At 38.9% G+C, this 15851-nt stretch overlaps 1 protein-coding gene across 1 annotated transcript; it reads right to left on the bottom strand.

Moving 5' to 3' along the window:
- Positions 1-1516: 1516 nt before the first annotated feature.
- Positions 1517-15794, bottom strand: LOC134661786 (uncharacterized). The gene is made up of 6 exons (XM_063517973.1): positions 15596-15794; positions 11899-12180; positions 6729-6892; positions 6324-6582; positions 3109-3201; positions 1517-1669 (listed from the first exon to the last, which is right to left on the bottom strand). Exons 1-6 carry the CDS (start codon positions 15764-15766, stop codon positions 1517-1519), a joined length of 1122 nt encoding a protein of 373 aa, XP_063374043.1. The 5' UTR covers positions 15767-15794.
- Positions 15795-15851: the final 57 nt, after the last annotated feature.

Here is a 15851-nt window from a genome sequence, read left to right as displayed (position 1 = left end):
GGACTATTTTATTCGCCGCTAAAATTAGTCAGTTTAGCTTGACGTTTCTATGTTTTTGTTTAAAAAAGACATGTACTGAATAGCATTTAAGCAGCTAAACCTAAATTGAATAGACCGCCTAAATTAAGAAACGTCAGATTCAAATTGGTGTTGTCATTTGATTATGACAGCTGCTCATAGAATAGCAAAGTGGTTTAGCGACGCCTAAATAAAATTAGGAGGTTTAGCGGCCGCCGTAGAATCGCGTCCATTGGATACCTATAACGTTAATAAAGTTATACCACAGAATAACTAATAGTACTACCGTAGTTATACACAAGTCACTAAATCTGTCCCCGCGTCAGGCGCACCAGCAGTTTGGAGCAAATACCTATGTAAAACTCGTTTGGGCCTACTAAAACATACACCAACAATGGATTGGCATATTGGGTGTACTCGACATAATTCGTATTCCCTTTTACGAGAAAAAAAGGACAAGAATAGGAACTAGGTAGTCTGTTCGGAAAGAGAAGAGTCGTGGAATGTATTGGGCCCCATACATTCCACGACTCTTCTCTTTCCGCACAGACTCTATAGTAGGTATACTTATTGCAGAAATTTTACTGGCTCTAGCAACACTAAGGCAAATGTCATCGTGGCAAGCGCAACTGCGCGTGCGATAGCCCGATAGGGTGGAACGATACCAGTCGAGCGTAAACGAACGGCCGACAAACGCGCGCGTACTTTTAAAACTTACCAACTAAAATATTTTGTTTATTTTGATTGTAGAGTATAGAAGTGTTTGTATAAGTGATTAAAATAGATCTACAGAATATACATCCATATATTAACTTAAATTATAAGGTAAGTTTTGCAAATATCTATATATTATATTTCAGTAATAGAATTTTACTTTATTCATGAAGTTAAACACTTTCACTTAGCATTTGCTTAGCATTGCGTAAGGTGTGTTTAATCATATCTAGTCCCGGGAAATATATTTATGTCTATTTAGAAGCTGAGGTCCATAGCAGTAGGCATGTGATGGTACCTAATAATACACCTACACCAACAAACATGGTAAAACCTGATTAATTAAAAACAACAAGTTAATCTATTCGGTTGTTGTCTCAGTGAGTCACATAGGTAAGAAATTCTAACAATAAAATTTTGTTACTTTAGCGTTAAAGCGTTTTGTAGTGAACTGATGCGCGATTAACATCCTCTTAGTTTTTGTGGAAGGTAAGGTCAGCCACTTGCTGTCGCGGTAGATGACATTCTATGGCCTCTACCTACTCGGTTAGCGATTGCTCGTTTCGCCGTTGAATGCAATATGTACTTGTACTCAAATGTTCTCATGGTACCGACTAGTATTGCGTGATCACATTGAAGGCTGGAAAAGTCAGTTTATAGCCTTATTCCGATCACAATATTCCGATACATAGACCTCGGTACTTAAACAAGTTTTATTATTAAATAATTCTTAATTGGAATAAACATAATATTATTAATATAGGTGCCTATATTATCTAAGTTACTAAACATCGTAGACTTGGTTCGTTTTGGCGCTGGTGCTAGCTGTCGGCCTCGGGTTGTTCGTGGACTTGCTCCGGGTTACTGCCCGGAGTTTCTGTTGTAACTTAGCGGTCATGGAATACATGGTATTAGTCCGTTGTAATGCGTTTTCTTCCTGAAAATGAAATAATTATAAGTTATAACATACCCATTTAGTAGTAGTATCTAAGACATACGGGGGATATAGGTACCTCGGTCATGGTCCTTCACAATATTATCTTACATCGCTCTTATTACGAGGTGTACCGAACTCTATTTCATTCGCCTTATTTATAAACGAAAACCGGACAAGTGCGAGTCGGACTCACCCACCGAGAGTTCCGTACTTTTTAGTATTTGTTGTTATAGCGCCAACAGAAATAGGTACATCATTTGTGAAAATGTCAATTATCTATCACGGTTCATGAGATACAGCCTGATGACAGACAGACGGACAAAGGAGTCTTATTAGTAATAGGGTCCCGTTTTTACCCTTTATCTTTTTACCTAAATCATTGCAATAAATCGTGCGATGGTATATATTACGGAACCCTCTGAACGCGAGACCTATTAAACCCACTTGGTCTTTTTTTATTATTTTTATGAAGACAAAGGAACGTACACATGCTTACCTCTACACGGGCTACGCGTTAAATTGATATTACCTATCGGTTTGTCTTCTAACAAACTATTGTCACGTACATGTAGGAAAGTCTATTTTTTTATTCGGTAGACTAAAATGAGTAAAACGACATTTCATATTATGAAATGTTATTTTATGTTCATTATTATGAAATTACATTTTAGTCTACCGAATAAAAAAAATAGACTTTACCTACTCTAATTTTGCTACCTAGAGTTTTAAAGCATGGTACCTACTTAGTATATGGGTAAAATAACGTATCCGAATTTACTTTGCCTAAGTACCTTTATATTTAAATATGACGAAAATAAACTATTCTGTAACGCATATATGTCTACGTTATATCGACACGCACGAGTACCCGCCTTAAGTAATAACATCATTGATTGTGTTAGGTATAAACATACTACAGTGGCTATTCCTTATAGGTACTACTGGTACTAAAAAAATATTGAGACAACTAATTATAGATATATAGAGACATATCCCTTTTAGTGAAGATACATATTAGAGAATAGATATAGAAATAATAGATTTTGACTCGTAGTTTGATCCGCAAATGTTGATGCTGCCTGTGCCTAATATTTTGAGGTCGTCTGCTAGCTGGCGCGGTTGCACGGAACAGGTGAGCGTGGGTTACGCACCCGCTCCTGCCAGCACCTTCAAATATCGGGGAATATAGCCCAAGCAGATCCTCCAAACATGGAATAAAAAGCTTTAGGTATGTCCACTACGCAAATAGACATGAGACGACAATTAAGTACTTACCTAGGTATCTACGCTCTAGCAATGACGTCCAATATGAACCTATTTAACGAGAACGCTAGCTACTTAATATAAATTAATGTCCCAAAAAAGTAACCTAAATCAAAAAGCTTATTAAGTGACCTGCCTCGAAAAAATGTTCCTAAACAATAAATTGAGATAATTACTTCTCCGTCCGCGAAGTTCGCCTGGTTGATTCGTTGCAACTTGTGTCTAGTTAGCACATCGGAGTAGTCACACGAAGATGATTCAGAAGACACCTAAAAGCAATGAAAATGTTCAGGAAAACCCCAAAGCATGTGTTTAAGATGCTAATTGAGGAAAATTGATCATTGTATCGGCCTTAAGCCTTTGGTAATCTAGACACTAGGTAGCGTGTCCAGCCAAGTTCAAAAGAAAAAGGAACTGGCGACGCAGCAACCGTGTGTAATATTACACGAACCATTTCGAGCTACTTTTGACCCCTTCACAACTTGAAACCTACTTAACCTACACACATGAAATTTGGCACATGTATTGAAGTCCCTTAGCATGTACAAAATACAAAATTTCATAAACATAGCTCAAACAGTTATTGATAAAGCATTTTTGTGACTGACTGACATATAGATCAAAAACCTAACCCACTTCTAGATGACTTAGAAACTTGATATTTGGCATCAAGGTAGACTATTAGGTGCATATAGAGGGAAAAATCTGAAAACTGGAAATTATTGATATTTCGATGGAAAAAAATAATTAATAATAGACCAAAAACCTAACCCACTTCTAGATGACTTCGAAACTTGATATTTGGCATCAAGGTAGATTATTAGGTGCATATAGAGGGAAAAATCTGAAAACTGGAAATTATTGATATTTCGATGGAAAAAAAAATTAATACTTATAGACCAAAAACCTAACCCACTTCTAGATGACTTAGAAACTTGATATTTGGCATAAAGGTAGACTATTAAGTGCATATAGAGGTAAAAATCTGAAAACTGGAAATTATTGATATTTCGGTGGAATAAAAATAATTAATACTTATAGACTAAAAACCTAACACATTTCTAGATCACTTAGAAACTTGATATTTGGCATGAAGGTAGACTATTAGGCGTATACAAAAGAATAAATCTGAAAACTGAAACTTTTTGACTATTAACCGCGCGTTAGCGAGGGTCTCCTTTTCAGCTTAGGCAAACTGCTTTCATGATGAATACTTTTTGAAGTAATTTCTGTACAAAAAGTAATGATATCCCAACAAAAACATAAATGTGAAATGAGAGCCAAGTTCAATATTAAGAATACCTATGTGTCTTTGTTGATTGTTGACTCGCCGACAAAAGAATTGAGATCTATATGGGCGCCAAGTTCTGTGCTGTGTAGAAAATCCTGAAATTATAAAGGATTTGTCTTGGCTAGTTTTTAACACCAAGCCAAATTTTTGAAAAAGTAACATAGATAAATATATATTACCTATATGCCTATACGTAAAACAGACACAGAACTTGGCGCCCATATAGATCTAAATTCTTTTGTCGGCGAGTCAACAATCAACAACGACACATAGGTATTCTTAATATTGAACTTGGCTCTCATTTCACATTTATGTTTTTGTTGGGTATGTTTTCACCACACCAGCTCGGAAAGGCTTACTTTGCACTTCAAAAACGGATAGCAATGTTGCACTTTGCTATCAGTAATTCACATGTAATCAAATGCAAAATTTGAGTTGTTTTCTTATGTTTGCTGGTAGAATTGACTTTTAAATGATGATTTTGGATGATAAATATTTTATAACATTCATTTGAATTTGATTTTGTTTGATATTTTACATTTAATATTTGCTTCGGGTTAGTGTGGTGAAAATATTTGTGTTTCACTCGGGGCAAATTTTGTTTAACCCTCGTACTTTGAAACCCTCGCAACGCTCAAGATTCCAATTTTGGAACCACTCGCTACGCTCGTGGTTCAATTTTGGAATCTTTCGCTTTCTCGGGTATCAATATTGCCCCCTTGTAAAACAAATAACTATTATAGGTTCAATTTGCTAATAATTTAATAATTTGAACTGTCCTATAGTTAATTTTGAAATGCGGCGGTTCGACGATTAGCCGGATTGAATGCGGCTGATTGAAAATCCGCCAGAATGTATTCGGCGCCATACGTTCTTCAACACGGCTAGCCGTAATGTAATACAGCGAGTCATTAGCCGCCGCTTTGACAGTTTTTAGTTCCCATTATTAACACTCGTGGCGCTGCCTGACATAACAACAACAAACTATGAAAAACGCTGGGGTGTCCATCAAATCTGGAGTTCGCCGGACTGTTTCTTTTCAAAAAACATTTCCTTCGCAACTTAACTAAACGGAGCCCCGCTTCGCGGGGCTCCTATTTCTGAGCGATTTGCCCTTCGGGCATCTGAAGCTACCTAACGAACCTAACCTACCTACCTATTGATTTAGTGAGACGTCCGTGAAAACATTACACTTTGGGGAAAAGAGCGTAGGTAGGTAAGTAGGTTAGGTTTGTTAGGTAGCTTCAGATGCCCGAAGGGCAAACCGCCCAGAAATAGGAGCCCCGCTAGCGGGGCTCCGTCTATTTAAGTTGTGAAGGAAATGTTTTGGAAAAGAAACACATGTAGTGCGGTGGGACCATGGTAAAAATAAATTAAATTGCAAACATTGTCAAACTCCGGTTACGTAGGCAACCGAAAGAACTGGTCACTCTACAATCTAAATAGTAGATACGATGCGGCTAAACGTAGGCCGCCCTATTGAAGAAAGTATCGCAATGACAATCCGGCTAAGCTCAAGCTAAGCTCAAGATTCCAATTTTCGAACCACTCGCTACGCTCGTGGTTCAATTTTGGAATCTTTCGCTTGCTCGGGTATCAATATTGCCCCCTTGTAAAACAAATAACTATTATAGGTTCAATTTGCTAATAATTTAATAATTTGAACTGTCCTATAGTTATATGTTAATTTTAATGTGTGTGTTTTATTACTTATTATGTTGGAATGTGTACCTAATGAAAATTTGTAAATTTGCTAATACCATTTAACTATTTAACTCTTTCTTTCATTATCGGCAGACCCATTCATATCGAATTTAGTAAATCGCGAAGTTGCAACAGTTAAATATTTATAAGATACGTTGGGGGCTGGGGCATCAAAAGATCATGGTGTTTAAATAACACGTGTAGTTACTTGTTGCTTGCACCGTCTGGGCTATTCAAATCGCTGCCAACTTAGCTTGGTCTAACTCTAGATGTCTATGAAATGCTACTTCAGTAAACCTCAGTACCTTTTGTACTAAGACTGACTGAAAAAGCATGACACGTTCGTACGTTTCCGTGAAAGTACGAATTTCCGGCAAAGGATTATGCACACTGTACCGGAACTAGCGATGTCCGCTGGACTCTGTGAATGTCGCGAGAGCACGCAGCCGGGGATGTGAACACTGGATCTACGCGGAGCCTGTTGTCTTCATTAGCGTTAAATACAAAGAATGAGTTGGCCCGGGGTGGCAGGAATTTGGTGAGGACGTGCCAGGCTGCCAGGGCTGCGCAGAGGAGGGCTGCGGACACGGCGAATACCGGGGCAAAGCCGAGCTTTTCCACCGGCAGACCGCACTCGGCCTTGCGCTCATCGAACCTGAGACATTTTAATGGAATTAAACCTAAATAAGTCATTGAATTTTAAAAAAATATAGAAATAAGTCTTTAGATGAATCTTTCACTGGCTCATGAGTAGAAATCAGCATCGGCATAAAAACTAACTTTCATCTCTTGATAACTAACCAGTCAGCAACTCCGCAGTTTTTGATTCCGTCACATACTACGCCGCTAGTAAAACAGTATCTGTTTTCATTGTTTACACATAATGATTCGTTTTTCCTATAGCAACTTTTCTCGCGGCGTGAGAGTAAACGCGCTGCCGTTGCTGTCACCTGGTACATGTGAGCCTGGAATTAAAGGATAAACTCGGGTCCAATCTATATTATTAAATATCCCATAAAATAAATGAAACTATATGCCCCCCCTTGCGTCATAGAAGCTTAAAGTACCTAGGTACCTACTTATAAAGATTCTTTTTTAGTTTACTGTGGACGCGCAGTCGTGCATATATTATACTTATGTCTAGGTAATACCTAATTACTTACTCAAAAAGGTACAGATAGTGTGACCTACCCAATTTTCGTCACATAAAATACAATATCTGGGAGTCCGAGCTTTGCTCGGAAAACATATAGAAACTCATAAATTAGCGTTTTCCCAGAGATAAGACCTAGCTAGATCCATTTTTCGCCCCCGAAAATCCCCATATAGCAAATTTCATCGAAATCGTTAGAGCCGTTTCGAGAGGGTCTCTATTGGTTCACATAAATTTTTTGTTCCGATTTTATCAGTCCATAACGTTTTCCATCATAATTTTTATTAGTTATATTGTCAATAGTCATAAAATTTAACAATATAAATTGGAGTTCCGATTTTTGCAGGTCATCATTATTGTTAGTCATAAAATTTGTTACTCATAATATTCAAAGTCCAGATGGTATACCATTACATAATGTTGAAGGCAATAAACTTGATTATAATAATTGTTGTAAGGTCTTTTATCGCAGGTTATAATGATAAGTAGGAGGTCTCTGTTGCTTTCCATAAATATTATGTTCCGATTTTTTTTAGTCCGTAACGTTTTCTATCATAATTATTATTAGTCATATTATCATTAGTTGTAAAATTAAACATTACAAATTGCATTTCCGTTTTTTGTAGGTCATCTTTATTGTTAGCCATAAAATTTGTTACTCATTATATTCAAAGTCCAGAATGTCCAGATGTTACCATACCATTACATAATGTTGAAGGCAAATAAACTTGCTTTATAATAATTGTTATAAGGACTTTTTTCGCAGGTTATAATCTTAGGTAGTCACGTGATTAGTTAGCTATAACATTATTATGCCTACTTGTTTACATACACGCGTTTGTTTGGCCTACTGATTTCCCCGCCATTTCTTATTTTTATGTAGCTTATTAAGCCATTCCATCCCGCCAATGAGTCGACGGAACCCCGCCACGCGGGGCTCCTATTTCTGCTCTGAGGGACACAAGGTAACTAACGAACCTACCTGAGAAAACAGGTTTTTTTTGTTTGACTTACTGATTTCCCCGCCAATTCTTATTTTTCATGTAGCTTATTAAGCCATTTCGTCCCGCCAACGAGTCGACGGAGCCCCGCTACGCGGGGCTCCTATTTCCGCTCTGAGGGACACAAGGTAACTAACGAACCTACCTGAGGAAACAGGTTTTTTTTTGTTTGGCTTACTGATTTCCCCGCCAATTCTTATTTTTCATGTAGCTTATTAAGCCATTTTGTCCCGCCAACGAGTCGACGGAGCCCCGCTACGCGGGGCTCCTATTTCCGCTCTGAGGGACACAAGGTAACTAACGAACCTACCTGAGGAAACAGGTTTTTTTTTTGTTTGGCTTACTGATTGCCCCGCCAATTCTTATTTTTCATGTAGCTTATTAAGCCATTTCGTCCCGCCAACGAGTCGACGGCGGGGCTCCTATTTCCGCTCTGAGTGACACAAGGTAACTAACGAACCTACCTGAGGAAACAGGTTTTTTTTGTTTGGCTTACTGATTTCCCGCCATTTCTTATTTTTCATGTAGTTTATTAAGCCAATTCGTCCCGCCAACGAGTCGACGGAGCCCCGCTGCGCGGGGCTCCTATTTCCGTTCTGAGGGATACAAGGTAACTAACGAACCTAACTGAGGAAACAGGTTTTTTTGTTTGGCTTACTGATTTCCCGCCATTTCTTATTTTTCATGTAGCATATTAAGCCATTTCGTCCCGCCAAGGAGTCGACGGAGCTATTTCCGCTCTGAGGGACACAAGGTAACTAACGAACCTACCTGAGGAAACAGATTTTTTTTTGTTTGGCTTACTGATTTCCCCGCCAATTCTGATTTTTCATGTAGCTTATTAAGCCACTTCGTCCCGCCAACGAGTCGACGGAGCCCCGCTACGCGGGGCTCCTATTTCCGCTCTGAGTGACACAAGGTAACTAACGAACCTACCTGAGGAAACAGGTTTTTTTTGTTTGGCTTACTGATTTCCCGCCATTTCTTATTTTTCATGTAGTTTATTAAGCCAATTCGTCCTGCCAACGAGTCGATGGAGCCCCGCTGCGCGGGGCTCCTATTTCCGTTCTGAGGGATACAAGGTAACTAACGAACCTACCTGAGGAAACAGGTTTTTTTTGTTTGGGTTACTGATTTCCCGCCATTTCTTATTTTTCATGTAGTATATTAAGCCAATTCGGCCCGCCAACGAGTCGACGGAGCCCCGCTGCGCGGGGCTCGTATTTCCGCTCTGAGGGACACAAGGTAACTAACGAACCTCGCTGAGGAAACAGGTTTTTTTTGTTTGGATTACTGATTTCCCGCCATTTCTTATTTTTCATGTAGCTTATTAAGCCATTTTGTCCCGCCAACGAGTCGACGGAGCCCCGCTAGGCGGGGCTCCTATTTCCGCTCTGAGGGACACAAGGTAACTAACGAACCTACCTGATGGGGAAATAAGTTTCTTTTGTTCTAATTCGTTTCTATACTGATCGCTTAAGACGTAATTTATATTAGGTAAAATCGTCTTTTATCATTTCATAACGTTTTTCATCATAACTTTAATAAGACATAATTATTATCGAAAAATCATAATGAAATGAACTTTCAAATATCTAATAGTAGAGAGAGTAGAGTAATAATGACATAATATGAAGGAAGTTATTGATTTGGTTTCTTAGACGTAATTCACTTTAGTCATTAAAACCCTCTGAGGGACACAAGGTAACTAACGAACCTACCTGAGGAAACAGGTTTTTTTTTTGTTTGGCTTACTGATTTCCCCGCCAATTCTTATTTTTCATGTAGCTTATTAAGCCATTTCGTCCCGCCAACGAGTGTGATTAAGGACCTATTAGTCCGTTAAAATATAAGCCTGAAAGTATTTCTGAATAATTATTGATACCTACACCTTTGAATGTTATACTCATCAATTTTATAATCTTTATGATTATAGTGTTTAATATTATAGCTCTTTAATATTATAAATATTAAACATTATACTTGACAAAAATTATAAACATTGATGTTTATGTCCATAAATCATAAGGATATCATTTTCTGACAATCGAAATTCCAAACAGTATGTTTATGGGAAACAAAGGGATGACATTAAAAATATATGATTAACGACCATTAGTACGATGAAATATATGCCTTAAAATATTTCTGAATAATTATTGATAGATCTTTGAATGTTATACTCATCAGTTTTATAACTTTTGTGATTATAGTGTTTAATATTATAGATCATTAATATTAGAACTATGAAACGTTGTACTTAACAAAAATTATGACTATTGATGATTATGTCCATAAATCATATGGATATCAATTTCTGAGTATCGAAATTCGAAGCAATAATTATGTGGGAAACAAAGGGATCCCGTTTCGAGATCCTCGAAATATATATATATATACATATATATATATATATGTATAAATAAACAAGAATTGCTCGTTTAAAGGTATAAGAAAAATTTTCAGCTATTTGGACATTATACTGTGAGAAATGTTCAAAAGTGCTGTGCAGCAATTGTACTTTAACTGAAACTTTAAATGAAAGTGAAAATTCGCAATTAAGGAACATAAAAATTAATTTTGGTTGGCAGGGATTCTGGTGATGGTCACAAGACAAAGAAGTTTGCTGTGAACGACTCTTTCGTGTTGAACCACTTGTTCTCTGCTGTTCAACCTTTGTCTTTGTGCTTTGCACACTAATGTTATCGTTATCACAACATGTCGAAGTTATTACGAATTAACTAGATCACTTAGATATGCTAAGAAAGTCCTTAAAGAAACAAAATGTCCTTAATGATGGACTTAGTGAATGGTGTGCATGTCGTAGTCAGATCGTATAATCCGCCGTATTACATTACGGCTAGCCGTTTTACAAAACAGGGGCGTTTTGAAATGCGGCGGTTCGACGATTAGCCGGATTGTCATTGCGATACGTTCTTCAATAGGGCGGCCTACGTTTAGCCGCATCGTATCTACTATTTAGATTGTAGAGTGACCAGTTCTTTCGGTTGCCTACGTAACCGGAGTTTGACAATGTTTGCAATTTAATTTATTTTTACCATGGTCCCACCGCACTACATGTGTTTCTTTTCCAAAACATGTCCTTCACACCTTAAATAGACGGAGCCCCGCTAGCGGGCCTCCTATTTCTGGGCGGTTTGCCCTTCGGGCATCTGAAGCTACCTAACAAACCTAACCTACTTACCTACCTACGCTCTTTTCCCCAAAGTGTAATGTTTTCACGGACATCTCACTAAATCAATAGGTAGGTAGGTTAGGTTCGTTAGGTAGCTTCAGATGCCCGAAGGGCAAACCGCTCAGAAATAGGAGCCCCGCGAAGCGGGGCTCCATCTAGTTAAGTTGCGAAGGAAATGTTTTTTGAAAAGAAACAGTCCGACGAACTCCAGATTTGATGGACACCCCAGCGTTTTTCATAGTTTGTTGTTGTTATGTCAGGCAGCGCCACGAGTGTTAAAAATGGGAACTAAAAACTGTCAAAGCGGCGGCTAATGACTCGCTGTATTACATTACGGCTAGCCGTGTTGAAGAACGTATGGCGCCGAATACATTCCGGCGGATTTTCATTCAGCCGCATGCAATCCGGCTAATCGTCGAACCGCCACATTTCAAAACGCCCTTGTTTTGTAAAACGGCTAGCCGTAATGTAATACGGCGGATTATACGATCCGACTGCGACATGCATACTGCATACCTCTCTACTCTACTTACTATAACTATATTAGGTACTTAGGTATAGGTCACCTATACCATCCTATACATAGAATAGATAATATTTTAGTTTAATAAAAAGACGAACGTTCATATCTATGTTTATACTGCTGTTACTCCAGAAGTGAAATTTAAATCTTTCCCGAACACTGGTAACAAAATAAGGCGACTTTTTGTTTTTGGCATCAATGGTTTCACATATTTTGTGACATTTATCGTTCTTATACACTGTTAGTGCAGTTGGGTTTCTGTAGCAGCTGTAGTCCATATTATGTGGATAAAGAATGGATATGATTAAGTATACGTCAGAAGACTCCGCCACAATTTCCACCTGGCAGTCGTAGTCGATCGAGTGTAATGTATGAAACACCTGAAACAAGGACGTGTTTGTTAATTGAACATATGTTAAAATAAATTAAATTGCTTACAAAATATGTTATTTGTACATATATACGCCGAATAACCGTAGGTACGTACTCCAACTAATCTATGTTTTATAGGTAGGTACATACTGCACCGACATTTGCCTAAAGGATGACTCACGCTAGACCGGGCCGTGCCCGGGCCGAGGCATCCGACATATCATTTTCTATGACGGCTGATCGGTGATCCATAGAAAACAAAGCGCCGAAAGCTCCGACCCGGCGTGAGTCCACCTTTGATGATTAATTTGAAGACAAGTCACATTTTTGGGCATTTCTATTTTAAAGTTGTACCCCCTTGCATTTTAGATTATGGAATTTTTATATTATATCCCCTCAGAATCACGAGCTCTTTCGATCCTAATTACAAGGAAAAAAGTGTCCCCAAAATTTCATACAATTTTTTTTGGTCCGTTTTGTTACGGTCATAGAAGGTTGTATGAAAACCGTACCTAAGCAAACGGACCAAAATTTTTGGGGACAATTTTTTTCTCAGTAAAAATGGAAAAAGCTCGAGATTCTGAGTAGAAATAATATAAAAATTCCCAATTCTAACACAAAAAAATTTGGTACAACTGTAAATAGAAATGCCCTTTTACAGCAGTTACCTACGGGAAATGTGCTACCTAGCACATAATTATACCTGCACATGATACCTAGAGGCATTGGATAAAAAACCAACCTATTGGTTGGTAAATTTATACTATTGTAACGCGGACTTTCCCAAAAAACATTAATACGCCATGTTTAGTTCGTATGACCTCTTACTAGATGGCGCTAGTAGTCCTCGATTTCGACGTAAACATTAGCGATATTTTATCTTTCCCGTAGTTTTAAAAATCCAAAACCTTGCGTAACCTGTGTTAAGTGTTGCCTAGATTTTTTGAGTACACATAACGAATGTGCAAACTAAGATTAATGTAAATTAGTTAGCCATCAGTTCCTATGCAAACCATAGTTCACGGTACCCACAAAAGATGGCGTTACTAATACCCAATGTTTGATCTTAATCCTAGTTTTCCTGGAGCCTTAAAATTATGACTTCACGCATTTCGTAACACTTGTATTTTTACCAAAACGTAGCAAATGTATAGATATAGATTAATGTCATTTTGTCAACCCATACATATGTAATTCACCTATGTGCACAGAGATGGTGATAGTAGGCCTATGTTATTTCGTTTCTGAAACCTGTAAAATACAGAACATCATGTAACATGTTCCTAAAAATATAGCGAATGTATCCAAATAGTTTAACATATAAAAACAACGCGCATGTTCGTACAACTTTGGTTACCAAATCACTCACTAGATGTCACTGTACAGTGCGCATAGCCATCCTACATGGCGGTGTTAAGATTTTTCCTAGAATAAGGACCCGATGCACCTAATTTTGTAATTGTTGAGAATAAGTTAGGCGTCATTAGGCGAACGGACTGCGTACCCTCTGGGACCTTTCTGGACCTTCTTGACACATTTAGTTAGATCTCAGTACATTTGCACCTAGGCGCTCGACTGCTGTCCTTTAGGACGCCGCTCGGCCTTAGGCAGTTAGTTTAGTAGTATTCTGTTAGTATAATTGTAATTAGCGCCGACTGGAATAGACTTATACCAACGTATACCGACTTTGCTTTCGCCTTCACCCTGCACGCCCCACCCCTCTCGAAGAAAACCACTTCACATCTGGCGCCCAACGTGGGGCCGTGCCGTGACGTCACAAGAGACATGGATGTATATACGACAGATAGTCAGATCCAGTTGTCAGGAGCTATGATGACGGCAGCGACTGTCAAGCGTTACGCCACAAGGAGGATGTGTGCCGCAAGAAGGAAGCAGCAGCACCGTGCAGCAACCCGAGGAACAGTGAAAGCTGAAGCGCTGCCACCAGCCACAGCCACTACCCCTACTGCAACGGAAACAAGAGCACCTTCACTGTCGCAGCCCACCTTCGCGTGCTATGGTTGTGGGATACCTGGTCCCACGCTGCCCACACTCACTGAAGTGGTGCCTCACACGATAACGGCTTATGTACGTTACGTAGGAACTAAGCCCTACCGGAGTAGCAGCAGCCACACAAATCCGGAAACGTACGTGCAGTCTTACCGAAGAGGGGGAGGGTTCCCCAAAAGACTACCCCTGAACCAGCAATCACGAGCGGACGTGGACGTCCGCCCAACGGCCTCAACGCAACGAAGACTTTCCTGTCACCGCGCCGGGTCGTCTGCAGTTCCAGAGGGGGAGACTGTAACGCGGACTTTCCCAAAAAACATTAATACGCCATGTTTAGTTCGTATGACCTCTTACTAGATGGCGCTAGTAGTCCTCGATTTCGACGTAAACATTAGCGATATTTTATCTTTCCCGTAGTTTTAAAAATCCAAAACCTTGCGTAACCTGTGTTAAGTGTTGCCTAGATTTTTTGAGTACACATAACGAATGTGCAAACTAAGATTAATGTAAATTAGTTAGCCATCAGTTCCTATGCAAACCATAGTTCACGGTACCCACAAAAGATGGCGTTACTAATACCCAATGTTTGATCTTAATCCTAGTTTTCCTGGAGCCTTAAAATTATGACTTCACGCATTTCGTAACACTTGTATTTTTACCAAAACGTAGCAAATGTATAGATATAGATTAATGTCATTTTGTCAACCCATACATATGTAATTCACCTATGTGCACAGAGATGGTGATAGTAGGCCTATGTTATTTCGTTTCTGAAACCTGTAAAATACAGAACATCATGTAACATGTTCCTAAAAATATAGCGAATGTATCCAAATAGTTTAACATATAAAAACAACGCGCATGTTCGTACAACTTTGGTTACCAAATCACTCACTAGATGTCACTGTACAGTGCGCATAGCCATCCTACATGGCGGTGTTAAGATTTTTCCTAGAATAAGGACCCGATGCACCTAATTTTGTAATTGTTGAGAATAAGTTAGGCGTCATTAGGCGAACGGACTGCGTACCCTCTGGGACCTTTCTGGACCTTCTTGACACATTTAGTTAGATCTCAGTACATTTGCACCTAGGCGCTCGACTGCTGTCCTTTAGGACGCCGCTCGGCCTTAGGCAGTTAGTTTAGTAGTATTCTGTTAGTATAATTGTAATTAGCGCCGACTGGAATAGACTTATACCAACGTATACCGACTTTGCTTTCGCCTTCACCCTGCACGCCCCACCCCTCTCGAAGAAAACCACTTCACACTATTGTATAAAATTATTTTTCCGTCAGACTGCCCGTGCTCCATATAGAAGGGTCAAAATTAACTATGCAACTGACTGTACTAATAGACCCTATATACTAAGAAACTAAATCTGCCTTAAATTGAGATATGCCCATGTTACTCACCAAGGTAATCGTGTCAGATAATCCCATACCAAAAGACAAGTCATACCTAAGAGCGCTAGAATAGGCGCAATTGTTAGATACGTCATACGGTCGGTAAAGTATTAGGAGCCCAACACCATTCACAGACAGAAACAAGCTCAGGAAGACACTTAGACCAAAAGCTTCATACATGATGTCTACAAGTTACATAAATGATGTTGAAACTGTTGAAAGTAATTTTCACTTGACGAATAGCAGCCTTATTGGCGATCTAATT

Source organism: Cydia amplana, chromosome Z, assembly GCF_948474715.1.
Source record: "Cydia amplana chromosome Z, ilCydAmpl1.1, whole genome shotgun sequence".
Classification (NCBI taxonomy): domain Eukaryota; kingdom Metazoa; phylum Arthropoda; class Insecta; order Lepidoptera; family Tortricidae; genus Cydia; species Cydia amplana.
Note: the sequence above shows the minus strand (reverse complement) of the source record. Positions and strands in the feature narration are given on the sequence as shown.